This window comes from Aythya ferina (genome assembly GCF_964211825.1).
Source record: "Aythya ferina genome assembly, chromosome: 16".
Taxonomy (NCBI): domain Eukaryota; kingdom Metazoa; phylum Chordata; class Aves; order Anseriformes; family Anatidae; genus Aythya; species Aythya ferina.
The window spans coordinates 15,636,395-15,653,307 of NC_140315.1; the positions used below are offsets into that span (position 1 = coordinate 15,636,395).

Genomic DNA, 16,913 nt, shown 5'->3' on the forward strand with positions numbered 1-16,913 from the left:
TGCACTAACCTGGGGGCATGTAGGAGGTTTTGTGGTGCAGTGTGAGCTTACCTTTCTTCAAACTACTGGAAAATATAGTTTAAAAATGTGTTAAAGCAACAAGCTGTTATGGAATAACAATCTGATTTTCAAGGCAGCTATTCAGAGTAATGTTGGCATACCAGCTATCCATGCAGTGGTCACCTCTGTGCACATTGCCTCTTCTCTCTTATAGCCTATATGATCTCCTGCAATATGCAGGATAGTGCTGGCTACAATTTTTGTGAAATTCATAGTTGACTAATCAGGAATATCCTGTAGATGTCCCAAGTGTTTAAAATCTGGAGTTGGCATAGTAGTTAAGAAAAGTGTTGGTTACTATCTTTTTGACTTCTGCATCACTAACGACTCACTGTTCCATGACATGTCCTAATAAATGATGTGAGTTCTGAACCCACTTGTAATAAAAAGTTTGTTTTCTATTTCTCTATTTTGAGGTGTTTACAGTGCAGCTGACCCTTGGGGACCAGCACTGGGAAGCTGAAGGAACTAGTATTAAAAAAGCGCAACATGCGGCAGCTGCCAAAGCATTGGAAGGGACAAAATTCCCTAAACCTACAGCTCGTCCATCTCGTAGCGAAGGCAAGAATCCAGGTATATACCTCAACGAGATGGTTTGAAAAAAACAACACAAAAAGCATGTATGCAATACACCTTTCTTTTGGCATGTATGTTAAAGTTTCATAAGGATGAATAAAAATCGTGATACTTAAATTATCTTTCGCTTATTTAAAAATAACAATAACTGGGTTTTGTAGAAAGTCATCTGGTGTTAATCTTTGATCATAATTTTTTGCATAGGCAGATGAATATGTTCAGCGATTCTTACAGAATAATTCAGAATTTTTACAATAAAGATTTCTTTCGAAATTTAGGTTAAAAAACAAAACAAAACAAAACAAATTTGTGTTGAGCAATAGGATCCGAACTTCGGAAGGTGCATCATTGCACTTCTTTAAAGAGAAGTTGATGTTGAATTGTATAATAGCATTTAAGTTGTGGTTATTTTTAGGCAACTTCTTAGTTTACTAAGATTGCTTTTAGGATATATTTAAAATGTAAAATTAAGTATAAAGTAGCTTCATGTCTCAGCTGCACATGCGATAGTTTTGCATGTTCCCTGTGTCACCTGAATTGAGAGCTATTAGGATACCATTATTTTACTCAGCAAAGGGTAAAACCTATCTTTAATACCAGTTGTATTCTGATATCACTTGAATTTGTTCTTTAGAAACATTTTGTACAGTGAACGGGGGAAATAGAAACTAGCAATTACCTATTTTTTTCCTGTGAATATGCTCCATAATTTCACTTTATTTTGGCAATTGCCTTTTATCAAAACACTGTTGTACTAGAGTACACGCTGGTTTTTGAGCCAGTGAGGCTTGTGATAGAAAAAAAATGACCATTTATGTGACTGGTCTTTATCAAATGAGAATAGTCAGTGAGTCAATTTCTCATCCACGTGAAGTCTGCATTGAGAAAAATGTTTAGAGCTGTCAGCAGCAATATACCTTCCTTGTCATAAGGCAAACTGCAATTTGAAAGTGAAGTCATAAAGATCCCTTTTAGTCATTGAGTACAAAGAGAAACATTTGATCATTATCAGTAAACAACAGAAGCAGAAGATATATGTAGTGTCTGTTAATTTAAAAGGATTTTTTTAAGAAAAATACATTTGTTCTGCACACCACGTTGTTAAATGCACTGTAAAAATAAATAAATCAGTACCTTTACAAAGGTTTACCAGAAAAATAGTTACAAACATACTATTAAAAAAGTTACACCTTTGTAAAAAATCCTCTTACAACCTTGTTTTAGGCTGCCAACTTAATATGCATCTCACACACTTAATTTCTTCATGTTCATTGGTATTCATATTCAGAACTCATTTATTTAAGAGTATTGCACATGGGAAAATGTAGCCTCCTTTTTCTGTGCTTGGAGACAGGATGAGAGTTTATATTGCTTCAGTCTCTTGTGACAGCCAGACGCTTTATGTTCCTTTTCATCTAGACAGTGTAACCCCCACAGTGGAGTTGAATGCACTTTGCATGAAGCTGGGAAAGAAACCTATGTACAAACCTATTGATCCTTATACGGGGATGAGGTCCACTTACAACTATACTATGAGAGGTGGTACTTATCCTCCACGGTACGTATTGTTTAATGGTTTGGTTTTACAGTCCCAAATCTTTGAATCACTTTCATTTTTGTTGCTATCTTCTAAAAAACACCAAAAATGCAACGTCCCTTAAGCGGATATTCAGCTTGACATACAGCTAGTTTATGAGGCATAAGGTTTTGATAAGTACATCCCATGCATAACTGCAAATTTTTTAAATGGTTCTTTTGGGGGAAGAGGAAGGAGAAGAAGGAATTGAACCCAATGATGAAGTGTTTTGAAGGGCACTTCAAAACCTGGAAAAAAGCTGGGTATATCCAGCTTCCTGAAGTGAACAACTAAATATTTCTTGTGTTTCCTTTCTGTGTAAAAACAAATAGTGAGGAAAACAGCTTGATCCTTTTTCTAAACCCGACTATTTAAATTGCAGCTTCAGTTTAAACAAAGTTATGAGCATTGGAATCAAGAATTCCAAACTTGCTGGACTGCCAAGTTTGTCAAAGCATATATTGTCTTTCACTGTTCCAGTTGGTTAGAAATGTTTTCATATTTTAAAAACAAGAAATGCTGATACGCTGTTTTAGAGAGATTTCCTTAAGATCTTTTAGACTTTGAAAATCTGGCTTTTTAATACTACTGCTTCATGCTGAGTGGTGTTTCCTGATACCCAAGAGCTTCATCCATGCATATCTTATGTTTCTGATAGTTTACTTTTGCAAGCAAAATTGTTTACCTATTTAAATCTCTCTCTTTGTAGGTACTTTTACCCATTTCCTGTTGGGCCTTTACTGTATCAAGTTGAGCTTTCAATTGGAGGGCAGCAGTTTCATGGGAAAGGAAGAACAAGGCAAGCTGCTAAGCATGATGCAGCTGCTAAAGCACTGAAAGTTCTGCAGAATGAGCCCTTGCCTGAGAAACCAGAGGTGGGAATTAATCTGAGTGTTCTAAGCATAAATTGCTAAGATAAACTGAGATATTGTTGTAGATTTTTTTTTTTTTCCAAATTGAGAGGAAAATGATAGTTGTGAAATTTAATTCTGTGTGGTAGTGTTGATCTACTTGTGTCACTAGAAACAATTTAAATAATAATTTTCTGTGGAACTAGAATTTTCCCAAATGAAGTTATATTAATTCTTTTGCTGTCGTATTTTTCCACAGCAATGCTATAGACCTCTGTCAGATATGAGCACTGGAAACATAGATAGGAACTAATGTCTTATCAGGTACAGATAATATGCAAACTTCTGAAGTGTCTAAACAGGGTACTTACATTCCAGCAGAGGCAGAGATCAGGGTTTGCTTCCTGGGCAAAATTCCCATGTGATCTTGGAAAGAACAGCAGGGCAGAAAGTTCATGGAAGTAGTAAACTCATGCACACTTTTTTTTTATATGAATAATATATAAATGTGAATAATAAGAAGCAAACTTGTATCCCTCCATATGTTTATGGCTGCCCAGCATTTCCCATTCCAAAGACCCTTGGTTTTTATTTTATTTTTATTTTATTTATTTATTTTTAAGTTGCTTAGGCAGGAAGTCTCACTGTGTATACACATGAGCTCCCGGGGTTGAGTTGACTGCGTGCACCCTCTTTATATGTGCTGACTGACTACTCCGACTACAGATTCCTACAAAGTGTGTATTTAATCTTGCCTGAGTTACAAGGCCTTGGTTTTAAAGCCAGGGAGTGGAGGCTTGGACTAATAACTTAAAGTCTGGGGAGTGTAAGAACTGTTAGTTACGTAGTCTGACTATGTGCTGAAAAAGAAGGAAAACAAAGAATTTGGCAAAAGGTTTTTTTTAAAAAAAAAAAAAAAGGAACTACCAGGAATGATAGAGCAAGAGAACTGAGGAAACGTGTGGTGAAGCAAACGGACATTGAGTTAAAAATTAGAGAGAACATTGCCCAGATAATTAGTGAAAAATAGTTCAGGGAAGAGGCCTAGGAGGCACTGATGATAGTGTTTAAGGTAACAGAGTTCTAGAAGAATGTAAATTAGTGAATAATGGAGGCTACTAACAAGGGAGTCAAGGAATTACAAAAGCTTGTAATCAGGGAAGACAGTGACTGTGGGAACAGAAGCTGACAGTCAAAATTAGTTTTGCACTGAAATCAAAAATGGTAATGGAGTGTGGTCAGGGACAAGCAGGAGGTCTTCAAGCAGAAGAGATCAAATGGGGGGTGGGGGGAATATTTCTTTTCAATGCAGGGAAGCCCTAAATTTCTGACTATTGTCATTCTATGTCACTGATGCATAATAGCCTCTTTTTGTGTTCAGCGTCCTGAAAGATTGTCCTACTGTCATCAGCTGGTTTTCCACCTTAACTAGTGGAAGTTTATGTACTGGACCCAAGGAGTCCAACTCTACAGAAAATTATAGGGTCGCACATAACAGAATTGTTCACTTCATAAATGCCTATGTGCAAGTGACTTTTTGAATATTTGTAGAGTTGCATTTAAAGTTGAGTAATGTGAGGTCATGAGAGCAAATGCTGTAATCGTCTTTATGTGACTGTGTATTCTTTTCTATAGGATGTCTCATTCATTGTAAACTCTGTGAATCAAGAGGTTAGGAAAGTAACCTAGAGGGTATCTCTTCTTTTTATTGTTTTTAAGGACATGACAAGGGAAATGCTGTTGTCAGCAATGCAAGAGATTACAAGAAGGGAGAACTGTTTTGTGAATAAGCCAGTTGCAACCTCCCTTCTGTTTTGGCCCCTCTATACATATGCTGGACAAGTCACTTTAGGTGAACTTTCACAAGAAACATGTATTGTCATTTTCTTAATTTATGCTTGACTTGTCTACAAAGTGAACAGTGAGAAATAGAGCTATGCATAAGGAGAGCAATCCTTTGAACACAGAGTGCTGGATTATAGCAAACACTCCAATCAGGTCTTAATTTCAAATGTGGTGCTCAAACACTAGGTTCATTAATATGTATGGTTCTGAACTATTGTGGTTTTAGGAGTATCTGAGGGAATTACTATCTTTGCAATAGCTTTTTGCACTAGACAAGATGAAGATAAAATAAGGAAGATTTTGGCACTAAGTGAGCACTCTTAGTTTATGCATTCAGTGAGGCAAGGTCCTTGAGGGATATGACAGTGTACAATATAAGAGATTCTGCTATAACGTGTATACAATAGAGACAAATCAAGATTTCACAAGCTGACGTCATCGTGATACTTCTTGTCATTTGATGTTGCCAGTAATTTTCCTTTTAAACACATTTTTGCATATTCCATTAGCGTGCACATGTATAAATAAATTGTACAATCTTGAACTCTTGTACTTTTAGCCAGAAAATAATCAATGCTTAAGAAGAAATCATTGAATAAAATGACTATCCTTTAAGGGTAAGAATAGCCTTTTCCCATACCTTCTTAGCACAAATCTGGAAGCAAGTGGCAGGAAAAAAAAATAATAACATTTGCTCTCAACTATACAAATTCCTGTCTGAGCAACTGATCTAATTTTAAGTCATTTCTACTTTGAGCTGGAGGCTGTAGTAGGAAACCTCCAAAGGACCATTCCACCCTAAATTAAGTGTATGATTGAAGTTAAGACACTCTGCAAGGAGGCAGTATAAGGTTCATAGAATCATAGAATATCCTGAGTTGGAAGGGACCCTTAAGGATCATCAAGTCCAACTCTTGACACCGCACAGGTCTACCCAAAAGTTCAGACCATGTGACTAAGTGCACAGTCCAATCTTTTCTTAAATTCAGACAGGCTCGGTGCAGTGATCACTTCCCTGGGGAGCCTGTTCCAGTGTGCAACCACCCTCTCTGTGAAGAACCCCCTCCTGATGTCAAGCCTAAATTTCCCCTGCCTCAGCTTAACCCTGTTCCCGCGGGTCCTGTCACTGGTGTTAATGGAGAAAAGGTTATTTGTGTATTCAAAGACAGAGATAATAAAGCACAGATTTAAAGCTTAGAAAGCAATGGTTTCTAGCACAATGCTTAGATAGAACTCTTTGCATGAAAACAGCAAAACCAGAATTGCTTCTATGTTCTTTTCCGTAATTTATCTGTTAAATATCAGCTGCACTTTATATCCCTTGATGTGGAAGAAAATAGACAGATAGCTATGTTGAAAGCAATGTGGTTCTCATCAGCAATTCTGCTGGTTTTCATAACTTGCTTATATGCAGTCTTTGAGGAATTCCTTGTTGAAAGACTTCCTAGAAAAGGGGAGACCCCTCATAAATGCGTACGTTGCTTTTACAATTTATCCAGGAGTTTTTAACGTATCGCTTCTGTTTCTTTGTGTGACTTTTCATTTGTTAGAGATGGATTGAACAATTTGATGAAAGTTAAGTGTAGTAAATGCTTGTTTGTGGTCTCATTCTGATTTAGAGGCATAGATTCCTTGGAGAGGAATGCACATGTGCAAACTACTTTAAAAGCAGACTTTATAGATTATCTGCCTTGAGGTATGCAGCAAGGGGGGAGGGTGTGGTTATCTTTGATTTATAAAATAAACTGGTCTAGGACTCAAATAGAGACAAAATAGTAGAATAGTTATAGTCTGATAATATTTTGTAATTAATTACTTTTTTTAGTATAAACATTGAAAAAAAGTACCTAATTTACCCATTTTGAATAAAAACATAGGGGAAAAAAGTACCTGTGACCATATGAACATATATGAACAGACCTGGAATGATATGTCAAGAATATACACCATAATGTAGTAGGTAATTGCATACTATTTATGTTATTTTGAAAGGATTTTAAACACAAAAAGTCTAAGCCAATAAAGAGAAGCCCTGCCCTGTCATCTTAAAAAGGAAAAATGTGGGAATGTGAGAAGCTGGAATATATCTGAAATTGTAAGGATGGGAAAAAATATTTGTAAATAAAGTGATCGTGCTAATATGTTGACAGTAAAGTTAAAGACAGTAAAGATCATTCCTATAGGTGCTGACAGTAAACTTGCCGTAACACTTAGCCCATAATAAAATAAGCCCTTTTTCCTGGAATATGGAATAATGGAATAATATGGAATAATGGAGTAATCCTTTTCCTGGAATATGATGCTGTTCTTTTTCAACCTACCACCTGTATTTGAAATTGGTTTTAGAATATGGTGATGAATATTTTGACTTCTAGCTTCAGTCTTAATTTTGACAAATATTACCTGCATTGTGCCTCCTGCTGAGATGTAGTGTGGGGTTCCTGTAGTGTAGGTATTGCCTCGACATTTCTTGTGTGCTGTGGTGCTCTTCACTCCTTTGGGAGTGGTGCCATCGTGTGGTCTTGGTTTTTGCAGACCTGAAGGTTGTTCTATGTACACATCTGGCTCAGAGGTTGAAGACTGGATGTAGTAGTGTTAGCAGAAGTATCAGATGTTATTTTTGTAAGAAAGGATGTTGGGGTGTATGTGTTCTGAAACGTTGTGACTCAGACCTGAAATATGTGGTCAATCCATAAGAACAGTGTAAAAATCTGATGGGACAGTAGGAAGGTGTGAAAACCACAGATTAATTTTACCCATATTTTGTTCTGAGCTTGGAAGAGGCTGCTTTGAGTAGTGGAAACCAAATGTCCTTCATGTTCTGATCTAACTTGCTAGTAACAGAGATTGGGGATGCTTGCTATCAAAATTAGCTTTAATCAGAAAGAACTCTCTAGCATATTTCTGCTGCTCCAATAAAATATTTAAATAATTTTTGTTAGCTGGTTGTGTAACCAGTTTTATGGTGTAATATAATTGGTGTAATTGTTGCTATTCATCTTTATCATAATCTTTCCTATATCACTGCTGGACACTTAGTCTTAAAATTTCTCTGTTGCTGTTACCATGCCTCTTAGTTCATGTTGATACCAACATCAGTGAAGACATTTTTGGAATCTCAATCAAAATTTTACCTGGAGATACGTAGAAGTGCCTGTAGGTAAGCTCCACCTGGCACTGCTGTCCTTCTAGCAGGTGTAAGATGTCAGAAATATACACTATTTGATTTAAGGCAAGTTCCTGATAGCATGTTTTTCAAATGATGAGAAAAATCCGTAGATGAAGAACTTACAGGGAGCATGTTGAAAGACAGGACTATGCCAGGGTCTAATAATCCATCCTTTATCAACATTGGTCCCATTCTCAGAATCTGTATTTTTCCTGCCCTTTCTCTTATCTGTTACTGTCTTAGTGCTTTTGGTACAAATGTCCAATCAGCATATGAAACTGTATTTCATAAAGGTACTTCCATGTGGAAAGCAGTTCATTCAACACTTCAGTTTGTTTTTCTATAAATAGATTTTAAACCCATTGGCCCTTATTCTATTTGTTTTTTCCTTTGATGAGCACATGAAAATATGGAGGTTTGCTAGCTTTTACACATACACTTTAAATGAGCTTCCTAAATTTTAGTTCTGTAGTATGTGTGCTGCACTTATACACATTCACGTAAAATGGCAGTAAAAGTTAAACTACTTAAAATTTGAGAATTCAGTAAACTGGTTGGATGAATAAAATTCAATTTAATAGGATCATTATTTTAAATAGAGTATGCTTCTTTTAGGTTAACGGAAAAGAACCAGATGATGAAAATCTCAATAAATCTGAAATAAGCCAAGTTTTTGAGATTGCACTTAAAAGGAACTTGCCTGTGAATTTTGAGGTATGTTTATTTTACAAGCTTTAGATTTGTTTTTATTAGAATATTAAGGGTACACATTAAGTAGAGTCTTTGTAGATAATCCAAACAACTGACTTTTAACATGCCTTGTTAGTTGTGAATACACATTTACCTTTGACAGTCACTCTGATTGTCTCAGAATTTACATGGTTAAGTAAAGAAAGAAAGAAATCCACCTGTTCACAGATTCATGCACTAAAATCATAGCGTGAGTGAACAACTATGCTGTGGTTATCTGTGCAATCTTTTCCAAGTTTTTTTGAAACAATAGTATTATAGTAAAGAAACAAAACACAAGCCTACATTACAGATTAGAACATTGAGGTGTGAAGTCCAGACAGAAAAGTCTAACTCACTCTAAAAGAAATTATTTATGGAAGTATTTGCTTACTTAAGCACTGATGTGGACTACCCGCAAGTTGCAGAATCTCATAGACAGGTTTCTTTTCTTGCCATGAGTTGACCTCATGTGCATCTTACTTTCCTTTCCCTTTGGCCTGGCTGCTTGCCTCTTTGCCCCTCTTTGATCATTTTAGTTACCTTAAATCAATAGCTTCCATAGGACCATCGTTGTTGCATTAAAATATTAATGTATCGTGTTGCCTTCTTGAGCTGGCAGAGTAACACTTCAGTCAACTACATGAATGATTACAGTAATAAAATGCAATCGTGTGTAACTAAATTGCTTTTAAAACTGTTTCATGAATTTTTATACAAATATTACAATTATAACAGATTGGCATAAGCATCACTGGTAAAAATATACTGTCACACAAAGCCAGTTGTGGGTGGAAGTTCTTAATTCAGTTTCAGTTCTTGACTCTGAATATTTTGAAGTTACAATTTGTTATGAATGGAGTTAAGACTAAATCTGTAGCAAGTAGCTAACCCTTAGATGTCTTCAGAATTCTTGATTTCTAAACTAAATTGCTGGATCCCAAATAATTGCTTTCTCAGTAATGTTCTATTGCTGTAACATGATGTATTTAGTGAGGTGAATTTATGTGTGGAAGTACATGTTGATGAAATAGAGCAATCATTTTTATATTGAAGGAGTAATTCAAGAAGTAAGATGGGTTAATGACTATAATATGTTAATGCTGTTTACTTCTTGCTGCATCTGATCTTTTAAAAGTACATTTTTATTTGGGTGGGAAAATGTTATTAGGGAATGATTTACGTAGTCATTTTCTGAATTGTATGAAAATCTGAAATCTTTTTACCTGTAGTGTTTGAGAGAATTTTGTTATAAACAATGTGCCCTACCATTTTTACTAAGTGTTTATCACGCTTTCACTCAGTTTTTCCCTCTGAAACAGGTGACTAAGGAAAGTGGTCCTCCCCATATGAAGAGCTTTGTAACCAAGGTGTCAGTTGGGGAATTCATGGGTGAAGGTGAAGGAAAGAGCAAGAAGATCTCAAAGAAAAATGCTGCAATAGCAGTCCTAGAAGAACTGAAAAAACTGCCGCCCCTTCCCACAGTTGAGAAAATGAAACCGCGAATCAAAAAGAAAACAAAATCAATAGTGAAGGTAAGAGACAAATTGAAAATCCAACTGTTGTAAGTAATTGTCAGATGAGAGACACTTGAGTCAATTTTTAACTCAAATGTAGTTTGGTACTACAAATATTTTGCTCCCACTCTAAATGGGATTCACCATTATTACAATGATTAACAGTAAATTCAGAATGAAAGAGAAACGAGATAAAAGAATGGGTGGTATCTAAAAATGAAGCTCTGACTTTCAAGCCTTAGATTTTACAGTTTAGGGTTTTGCCTGATTTTCACTTCTGCAAATTCTCCTGCAAACCCTTCCCCTCTAACGTATGATGTCCCCTCTGAAGCTATTTCCAGTATGTCACATGTGGTCAACCATGACAGCAGAGCCAAATAAATTGAGTGTTTCTCCTTGGCTGTAAAGGTGTTTCATTAAGTAAGTGTTACTTTAGTGTTTTTAAATTCTAGAGATGAGTGAGCTCAGTGGCACGCTGCGTTTTGTCTGTTGAACTAAATATTCACAATTTTTGGCTTATTTCCTAAACGTTATTCTGTGTAGCTGCAAACAAGTCCAGAATATGGTCAAGGCATGAATCCCATTAGCAGACTTGCCCAGATACAGCAGGCCAAGAAAGAAAAGGAACCAGAGTACATGCTTATCACAGAACGTGGTCTTCCAAGACGCAGGGAGTTTGTTATGCAGGTTTGTATGTTTTTTTTGGCTTATTGTAATCAGAGTGTCATGATGATATACAAAATTAACAGGATTATGGCCACATTTCTATTAAATGTATTAAGAAATTATGTAGTAGATTCCATCCAAGGAAGATGAAGGTTCAAGAAATGTGATCGGAGTCATGATTTAAAAAAAAAATAGCATAGGACACTAGAAGTCTACTTGTAACTTCCTACTGTATTTAATTTATGGGAAGAATAACATTCTGCTAGGAGCATAGTAGCTCTTTTGACATTGAGTATCTATTATCCTCTAATGTTCTCCAAGTCTCTCTTGTATCCTGGACAAAGCAGAAAAATCAGTTCCCTTCCAGTACATTAGGAAATCTGCTAAACTTGTAACTTCAGCCTGGAAAAGGACATCCACCGTGATGCCACTTTTGAGCATTTAGGCTGGTGCCAAGATGTGATGATGAAATACAGCTGATTATGCTATGTCTGTTTGGCTTTGTGCTTGGAGGCCAATGATGATGGATAATAAATGGCAGGATACTTCTTGTTTAGAATAATTACTTGAGCTATTTTGTGACTCATGCTGTACTTGAGACGCAGGTGATTGATGAGTGAGTCCTAATACTACTGCTTAAGATTTTATTTGCTTTCTTTCTCTTTTGTCCAGGTGAAAGTTGGTGTACACACTGCTGAAGGAATGGGCACAAACAAAAAAGTTGCTAAACGCAATGCAGCTGAAAATATGTTGGAAATTTTAGGTTTCAAAATCCCTCAACCTCAGCCTCCAAAGCCAGCATTAAAGACAGAAGAGAAGGTAATATTCTTTGAGTATCAGTCACTGTTTGATGAGTTTAAAAAACAGCAGCTTTGAAGACAGTAACAGTATACTAAATTCATACTGTCTGCACTAGTCAGAAGACTATTGTATTGAGGTGACTGTTCTCTAAATAACAGTACATTTTGGATACATCAAGAATTTCAATTTTGCAAGAAAAAATCAAAGTCACATCAGAAGGCTAAATTAATGTATTCTTCACAGAATGGCTCAACCTGTGAATAACTGATGTATTTGGTCTTAGAAACTTGCAAACATGTAAGCTGTATAGGATTCTGTGGTAGCAATAGTTTCAGATAGCCTTATGAATATTTGCAGACAAAAGCTTGTTACAGGTCTCTTTCTTTGGTGGGTCCTTAGCATGAAAAAGCCTTGCATTCTTTCTTCATCTGTTGGTTCGGCAGATATTACTGTGGAGTTAAAATACCAAGTCTGGTTTAATTTTCTCCTTTTTATGTATGTGTCCAATGCATGCTGTTATCAGCAATGTTAAAGTTAGCTTAAGTAACTTTTTCAAGTTCTCAACATCTGTGTTCCTAATAACACTACGATAATCTGTAGACAGTTTTATTCATTCAGTGAATAAGGATCACTGAACTTGTTTTTTTGATGGCTATGTAATAGTTGAGGTTTTTGAATAATAAACTCTTAAGTAAAATTTTGATAGATCACCTACATCTTGAAAACTTGGGAAAAGCTTTTTTAAGGGATGTTGTTTGGTCTCTCTTCTTTATTTTCAAGACACCAGTGAAGAAACCAGGTGATGGAAGAAAAGTAACCTTCTTTGAGCCAGGCTCTGAAGAAACTTCAACTAGTAAGTAACCTTCCTGAAAGAAGCATGGCCCTGTTGGCATGTAAGACATGTTTCTCAGTCCCTTCAGTAGTGTCATTTAACATACTATAATGAGCAGAGGTGTGCAACTGCTGGCCTGCAAACTAAATCTATACCATGCCAGGGTTTAGCTGAAATACCAAAGTGCTTATTTCTCCCAAGTAGTACAGTATTTGGCTTGCTTGGTCTCCTGCTCAGCTTTTGGCTGATCCAGAAGCCTGTGTGTGCTAATGTGTCAGTCAAGCAGTTGGTGGCAGTGCGGCTGCTCCTACCTGTAGTGTCTGGGCTTCTCTCACCGTGAGCAGGAGAGTCTTTTGGGCAAGCTTTAATTGATGTCTAGGGCTTTCTAGTGCAAGAATGTTCAGGACCAGGCATTACTCTTGTCCAGGGAAGCGGCTTCTCCTGTTAAAAGCAGAAATGAAGTTGAGGCAATTTCTGTGAGAGGAAAAGATAAGGGGAGGAGGAGAGATCAGCCTCTTTGACTCAAGAGAAAGTTTCTCTGGTGTAGGGTCTAAATGAGGATGGAAGCAGATTCCATGGAAAAGGATTGGTGTTTCTGCAACCTGGGAACAGCCTTCCAGGTTTGGAAGAACGGTTGCGGCTTGGAAGAATGCCCCAGAAATGCTACTCCCTGTCTGAAGAAGAGTAGCAATGGGAGGAGGATGTTGCTGAATTTGGTAGTTAGCTGTGTTACATTTGGTTGCATCACCTTACAGGTGTTGAGGGAATAACTGCACTGTGTTGAAGACTATTCCTGGGATGAAAATGGAAAAGGTTGTCACTGCTGATTGAAGTTGGTCTTCCTAAAGTAGAGTTAGAGGGAAGGAATGGCCTTTTAGTACAGAACAGCCTCTTCATCTGTGCTTGGCCTGTAATGCCTGAAATCAGGGATCTGTGCCTGCATTTATTTCAGACAGTTGATTGTTAGAGTGAGTGGATCTACAGATAATAGGCTGGAAAGAAACAAACAAAAAATCCTGGCCACCAAGCATAGAGGAGTTTGATTTCTCTAATGTAAACTTGAAAGGAGTCATTATAGAAAGTTTGTCAATGATAAAATTCTGTCTTGGATAGTATGCTTCAGATGCTGTGTTTCTTTTAGTATAATTTTGTTGTTCACGTTATAAACAAATGGGATTGACTGACTTGGATGTTAGTAATGTTTTCATGCATTCATAAAATCTTAGGTAAAATTCCTGAGTCCTTACTCAAACTTTGCTATCACTCCTGTTTTTCCTTGTTTCTTCCATCTACCAGTTTTGTCTTTCATTCTTAGTCTTGTGGCAGCTCAGTCCTGTTGAACTTCACTTATCTATTCAGCCCTAATACTGACTCCTCTGTTTATTTTGGTGGCATTGTCTTCGCCATCTTTCTTGAGCACACCTCTAACTTTTTGCCACAGTTCTATGTATGAGTTTCCCAGAAAAAGCTGCTGATATCCCTCTTAAAACTAATTTAGGCTGTAAGATCAATAAATTGGTATCAGTTGATGGTGGTTGGATATTTTCTTGCTGCTTCATGCTGTGCTAAGTTTACATTTAATCTTACCTACCTGTTTACATTCTCATTATATATGGTATAAACTTTGTGGGCTACATTGTTACTGTCTTTACAATATTTAACCATGGCTCCAGCCATTCTGTGGTGTTATTATTTGCTCCTACCCTTTAAATCATGAAATAAATGATTCTGAAACCAAAAGATACATCTAGAATGTGGTTGCAACTGTCTGAGATGTCTGTAAGCTTGACTAATGTGGAGAAACTGCTCCCGGATGTCAATGTGCTCCTTTTGGCAAAAGCAGGTGTTGCACTGAATCATTTACGCAGTTAGCAAACTCTGTATTGATGGCACCTCTCCTTTCTGCAGGTAATAAAGAAGACGAGTTTAGGATGCCTTATCTCAGTCACCAGCAGCTTCCCGCTGGAATTCTTCCCATGGTCCCTGAGGTTGCACAAGCTGTAGGAGCCAATCAAGGACACCACACCAAAGAATTCAATAGGGCAGCCCCAAATCCTGCCAAGGCTACAGTAACAGCAATGATTGCTAGAGAGCTATTGTATGGTGGTACTTCTCCTACTGCTGAGACCATATTAAAAAATAACAACTCATCAGGCCACGTACCCCATGGACCACTTACTAGGCCCTCTGAGCAGCTGGACTATCTTTCCAATGTTCAAGGAATCCAGGTAAATGTACAGTTCTACAATAGTTCTTCCAAAGCTATTCAAACTGGTATGTCTTGTATGTTTAAATTTTTTTTAGCACTGTACTCTGAAGCTGTTTGTTAAGCTGAAGTTCATGTAAACATTTTACTTTACCTACAAAGTGTACTGAGTTTTACAGCTCATTTATTTGGTTTTCAAATATGCATTTATGCACTACATGCCCAGACTTAATTCAGCACTAATCTCTAGGTCTCATTGAAGAATGAAATTGAAAGTAGTATTTTCTGCAAATTGTCGTGATGTGGGAACATAATGTGTACTTGGTTGATCTGAAATAATTTTTTGAAAAATCCTTGATACATTAACATTTGCTGTAAGCCTTGCATTTTCTTGAGTTTGGTCCCTTTAGTTAGAATTGCATTTACTTTTCTATATTGATACATTATGAATATTACTCTCAGTAAGAACTCCATGGAATAAGAAGTCAAATAGGAAAAAAAATAAATGCAGGTAGCTATGATCAGAAAAAAGATTTCAGAAACAATCATTACTATGTAGCAACTGTTATTCAGAAGGCTTGCAGAGTTCTTGTGATTACTCAAAACAATTGCAACTAAATTCAAACTTCAAAGTAAATGGTTCTTCCTGGCTGCCAGAGAATCAATAAAAGTAGGGTTTGGCTGTGTATATGGGGAAATAATTTTTAGAAAATGTGATGTATTTCCTGTACCTGGTTAACTGAAAAGAACTAAATCATTCTGTTTCCTTTAGGTTGAATATAAAGACTTTCCAAAAAATAACAAGAATGAGTTTGTATCTCTTATAAACTGTTCCTCTCAGCCACCACTGATCAGCCATGGAATTGGAAAGGACGTAGAATCTTGCCACGATATGGTATGATGAATATTGCTGAAATGCTTTCTTTTTGTCTTCAGTGAGCTCTAAGAGATGCAGCAGATAGACCAAGATTTCATATTACTGCTGGATAACAATTAAATGCTGTACAATTCCGTGACTATGTTTTGTCAAAGGTATCATGGGTTACTGAAATAACTGAGAAATAGTTTCAGAATCTAACCTAACTTTTAACACACTTGATATATGCTCACGATTTTGTGTCTACAAAAAGTGTATTTGTTTTATCTCAATATTGTGTCTGAACACATATTAAAGAAAACATATAAAAGGGAACTTCTAAAACACAAGAGCATATCACTTTTCTTTCTCTTCAACGGAACAAGTTGATATCTCATCAGGAACTGCAATACTTGGGTTCACGTTACCAGATTTTCTGCTGAAGTGGAATCCAAAAGGGAAGAAATGCAATGAATTGTTAAATAGGAGATGTCTAAATCTGTTAAGCTCCCTTATAAATAAGATCTTTTTATTCACAGTAGCTGAAATATTTCTTTGTGAAAGAGTGAGTCTTCTAGTCTGTAAACTGTAAGGGACCTTGTCTTCTGCTCTCTCTATAAAAGGCATTAGATATTCGTAGCACATTCCTAGTACACAGACTACTATAACTTGGAAAGAGTTATAACACTGGTGACCAGTGTACGGACCACACAATAAAGAGTTCGTAATACGTACACTTAAAAACTGTTTTTTTACTGTTTTTTACAAATTCTGAAACACAGCCATTATAAAATTATTGCAATTGAGATTTCTTTGATCTTCATCACTTAATTTTGACATTTTCATACCTATCTCTACACCCTGCTGTAAAGAGCTCCTGGAAGAATACACACACAAGTCAGTGTGGTAGAGGAAAGGAAAAGGACAGCCTCTGAGGAATTTAAACATTGTTATTCAGCTGATGTGAGAAACCTTCCTGTGTTCAGATATGGCGCATGCATTACTGAAAGATGAATACCTAATCAGGGATATTTTGAAGACGTACACATGAAATTGATCTGAATAAAACTGAAAGGTCTCTTCGGTTCTCAAAGGAGGTGACTTTCACATTAGCAATGCCACATTGACAAAATATATTTTCTTTAAGGATTTACATGTGCCCTATCTGTACTGCATTTTTGATTTTTTTTTTTTCTTTCTTTCTGTCTTTTTCTGCAAAGGACTTCTTG

General features: G+C 36.5%; 1 protein-coding gene across 11 annotated transcripts in view; it reads left to right on the plus strand.

Annotated features, from left to right (window-relative positions):
* Window positions 1–16,913, plus strand: part of STAU1 (staufen double-stranded RNA binding protein 1) — a 30,887-nt gene that overhangs the window by 11,928 nt on the left and 2,046 nt on the right. For 5 of the 11 annotated variants that reach the window (XM_084538473.1, XM_084538478.1, XM_084538476.1 and 2 more), the window contains 10 exons: window positions 477–633; window positions 2,056–2,194; window positions 2,922–3,087; window positions 8,693–8,791; window positions 10,111–10,341; window positions 10,867–11,010; window positions 11,662–11,808; window positions 12,571–12,643; window positions 14,531–14,850; window positions 15,601–15,723. In XM_084538473.1, coding sequence (XP_084394599.1) covers window positions 477–633; window positions 2,056–2,194; window positions 2,922–3,087; window positions 8,693–8,791; window positions 10,111–10,341; window positions 10,867–11,010; window positions 11,662–11,808; window positions 12,571–12,643; window positions 14,531–14,850; window positions 15,601–15,723 — 1,599 coding nt within the window. The remainder of the gene's footprint in view (window positions 1–476; window positions 634–2,055; window positions 2,195–2,921; window positions 3,088–8,692; window positions 8,792–10,110; window positions 10,342–10,866; window positions 11,011–11,661; window positions 11,809–12,570; window positions 12,644–14,530; window positions 14,851–15,600; window positions 15,724–16,913) is intronic. The other 6 variants (XM_084538477.1, XM_084538480.1, XM_084538481.1 and 3 more) reach the window with 3 other exon arrangements.